At 41.7% G+C, this 3173-nt stretch overlaps 1 protein-coding gene across 1 annotated transcript in view; it reads right to left on the minus strand.

Annotated features, from left to right (window-relative positions):
- Nucleotides 1-3173, minus strand: part of TBC1D14 (TBC1 domain family, member 14) — a 51877-nt gene that overhangs the window by 3046 nt on the left and 45658 nt on the right. Inside the window, exon 12 of the mRNA XM_009328837.1 lies at nt 1989-2247. Coding sequence (XP_009327112.1) covers nt 1989-2247 — 259 coding nt within the window. The remainder of the gene's footprint in view (nt 1-1988; nt 2248-3173) is intronic.

Here is a 3173-nt window from a genome sequence, read left to right on the forward strand (position 1 = left end):
TGGATACTACAGAAAAGCATCTGACTCCTACAACAATAGTCAGAAATAATTATCCAGCTAGGGAGCATCCCAACTGCAGCCAGACTTCTCAAACGTATTGTGTGGGTGCATGCTGCCACAGCCCCAGCACTGCTATTAGTCCACCTGCGCAACCAAGTCACACGCTACCAAAAGCCTGTCTGTCCTAGAACTGCAAAGTTCAGGTTTCTGAGTCCAAACTCATCCTGGTGAACTTTAAAACCCTGAGGAGAGATGAGAGGTCATCACAGGTAGCATCTTAGTAATAGAAAACATAATCCCATACACTCTTTGTCTTGTTAATGTTTCTAGGTTGGTTCTAACAGTGGTACCTCAGCGACTGAGGAGTCCCAGCAAGTACATGATGTGAGCAAACTCATAGCCCCTACCCACTTCTGGCTTGGAAAAGCATGGCAGGCTAGAGTGAAGAGGCTTTCCTGATGGAAATTTACTCAGCAAAATGGAACTATCTGGTAAAGAAAGCCAGTTGGTGCAGAAGTCAAGACAGGTTAAGAGGTCAGCCAATACCAACCCTACAGCGTGCTAACTGTGTTTTGAGATCTATCTGCACCACAGTTCAGCAGCATTTTTTCTTCAGTTTGCCACAAAAAAAGAAAACAACTGGAAATTCCAGCTCAGTCAGAATTAAGCTGATGAAGAGACTGAGGAAGGCTGCTTGGGCTAGGTTACTTTGAAGTCTTCCTCCTGTTGTGATAATCACCACTAAACCTTCACAGGTGTCAAAGACTGAAAACCACTGGCTAAGCAGGACCACTATCTCCCCTTCTCCGCAAAGGAAGCAGCAGTAGGCTAAAAATTGATTTGGTACGTGATCCTCATCCACACAAGACATGTTCAAAGAAAGGGAACCATCTGAACAAGGAACAAGACTGGGAGGCTACTTGTAGAGACATTGCTGGCTGAAAAATGTTCTTAAGGACAGAAACAAAGCTGGATCTGTACTAGCAATTTATGACCAAGACCAGAAGGTAAATGCAAAATAAGCTGTGAGGAAAGCCATGTCAGGGAGGAAATGCTGGCAGGGTGCTGCTCTTAGCTGGGCAGCGCAGGTTGTGCTCCCTCTTATACACAAGATAAGGCTCAGAAGGCTATAATCTAATCCTACCGCGAAGGCTAGAAATTCTCAACTCAAATAGCAAGCTGGCAGTCCTCCCCATCTACAGGCAGACTGTTACTCCAGGAAAGAACCATAAATTCCCATAACCACTACGTTTAACGACATCTTTCAGTTTCACTGCAAAAAAAGAACGGATAAACTGGGCAGAGGTCTATTACAGCATGTTTCATGAAGCAGGCTGTATTACTGCTTTGAAGGAAAAAAAAAATGGAGTTTACACTCCAAATGGTATGGAGTACATTGGACCTAACTCTCCAGCCACTTAACAATTTCCACATTCAGATGACACACTTCCACCTTTTTTCTTTAAGCTGGAATTTAGTTGGAATTACAGTGATGAGACTACAAGTAAAGGCTTCAGTGCTAAATTCCAGTGAAGAAGTCAGAGATGTAGTCACTTCTTTACAGCCCCAAATTAGGCAAACTAGATCCTCAAGGACATTAAGATAATGACTGTATGGTGATGTGTCCTGACAAATTGTCATCTTCTCCCAAAGAGTAAATTTCTGCTTTTAAATATCAAGTTGTAATGCTGCTAGCAGCCTTTGAAATTAACAAGTTAAAAAAGTCATATGATACTTTACTTCATTGACTCCACCCAACATTTCAATTTTGAATATCGACTGAGCTCTCTTCTTCCAGAGGAGAAAAAGCTCGGGGAATCCACTCACCTGAATGTATACTAAAGGCACAAAGTGAGCTACATAGTCCTACCTACCTACCTGTAAAATCGAACACTAGCTCTGCTAAAACATTCTTCCAGATGTTGCCAAAGCCCGTTTTCATGAGTACAGTACAATCATCTGTTATCAAAGATCAACATCCTCTTTACCTGAGCCCACTTTTTGTTTCTACTTTGCATCTGAATGGCAGCAATAGATGTGAAGAATTCTTCCGAAGGCAAGTCCTCTGGTAGCTTTGTTAAAAACTGGGCTATATGAATGAAGTCCATTTTGGTCAAAATATCTTCAAAAAGTTTTAATATTCCCAGGGCTGTACGGAATAAGAACTCTTCTCCATCACGGCAGAACACATCCCAGACACGACATGCCAAGTCTAGTGGCAAAGATTTGCTGTACAATGTGAATATCCTGAAAAACAGAGTAAAATTTTCAGTTACTGCACAAGAAAAATGTCTTGGATATTCACAGAAGTACACAGAATGATTATTTGTTAAGTTTGAGGCTTCTCAAATATTTGTATCTGAATACTTTTTTATTTCGAAAGTACTTCTATTAGTTGCTGCATAGCAATACATGAAACAACATAAAATCGTACAAGAGTTAAGGCATCTTGCTATCAATCTGGGTTCAATATTCTTGGGTCACACCAGAAGAAACAATTACATGGTTTTGGATGGATGGACATGTGCTGGCCACAGGTATAAACAAAGACATACTCAATCATCATTTCAGAATTGAGGGCTAATGCAGTTTTAGCTGTGAGAACACAAAAAGCTGAATCTTAAGACATACTGCAAAGGGAATTTTGTGGATCAGATGAAGGAGATGTGTAAAATTAACACTGTGTTCCAGGCCTGACTGACTGGCAAAGTAATAATAGCACAAGTTTTGGAGGAAAGATCAGTTTAAACTCTACTGAGTTGAGAGAAACACGCAAGATGTCCAGACAGCACACATAGATAGCTGTGATAAGATGGTGGCTCAGCATGCTTGAATGGATGCAATTGCCAAAGAGTAAAGGTAACAGCAGAAACAAGAACCTCCTCCCAGTTGCTAAAACTGCATTTTCCTTAACTGCCAAGAGCACATTTGTTCCTTCATCAAAATGCTGACAGCCTTGCAGCCAGGAACGCTAAGATGCTCCCTACTCCCTCCTCTATCCAACACTTCGCTACAACGCAGAGCAGTTTTCATTCATAGAAACATAGAATCATTAAGGTTGGAAGAGACCTCTAAGATCATCGGGTCCAACCGTCAACCCAACACCACCATGCCCACTAAACCATGTCCCTAAGCGCCTCATCTACACGTCTTTTAAATGCCTCCAGGGATGG

The sequence above is a fragment of the Pygoscelis adeliae genome, unplaced genomic scaffold (genome assembly GCF_000699105.1).
Source record: "Pygoscelis adeliae isolate BGI_AS28 unplaced genomic scaffold, ASM69910v1 Scaffold66, whole genome shotgun sequence".
NCBI classification, from domain to species: domain Eukaryota; kingdom Metazoa; phylum Chordata; class Aves; order Sphenisciformes; family Spheniscidae; genus Pygoscelis; species Pygoscelis adeliae.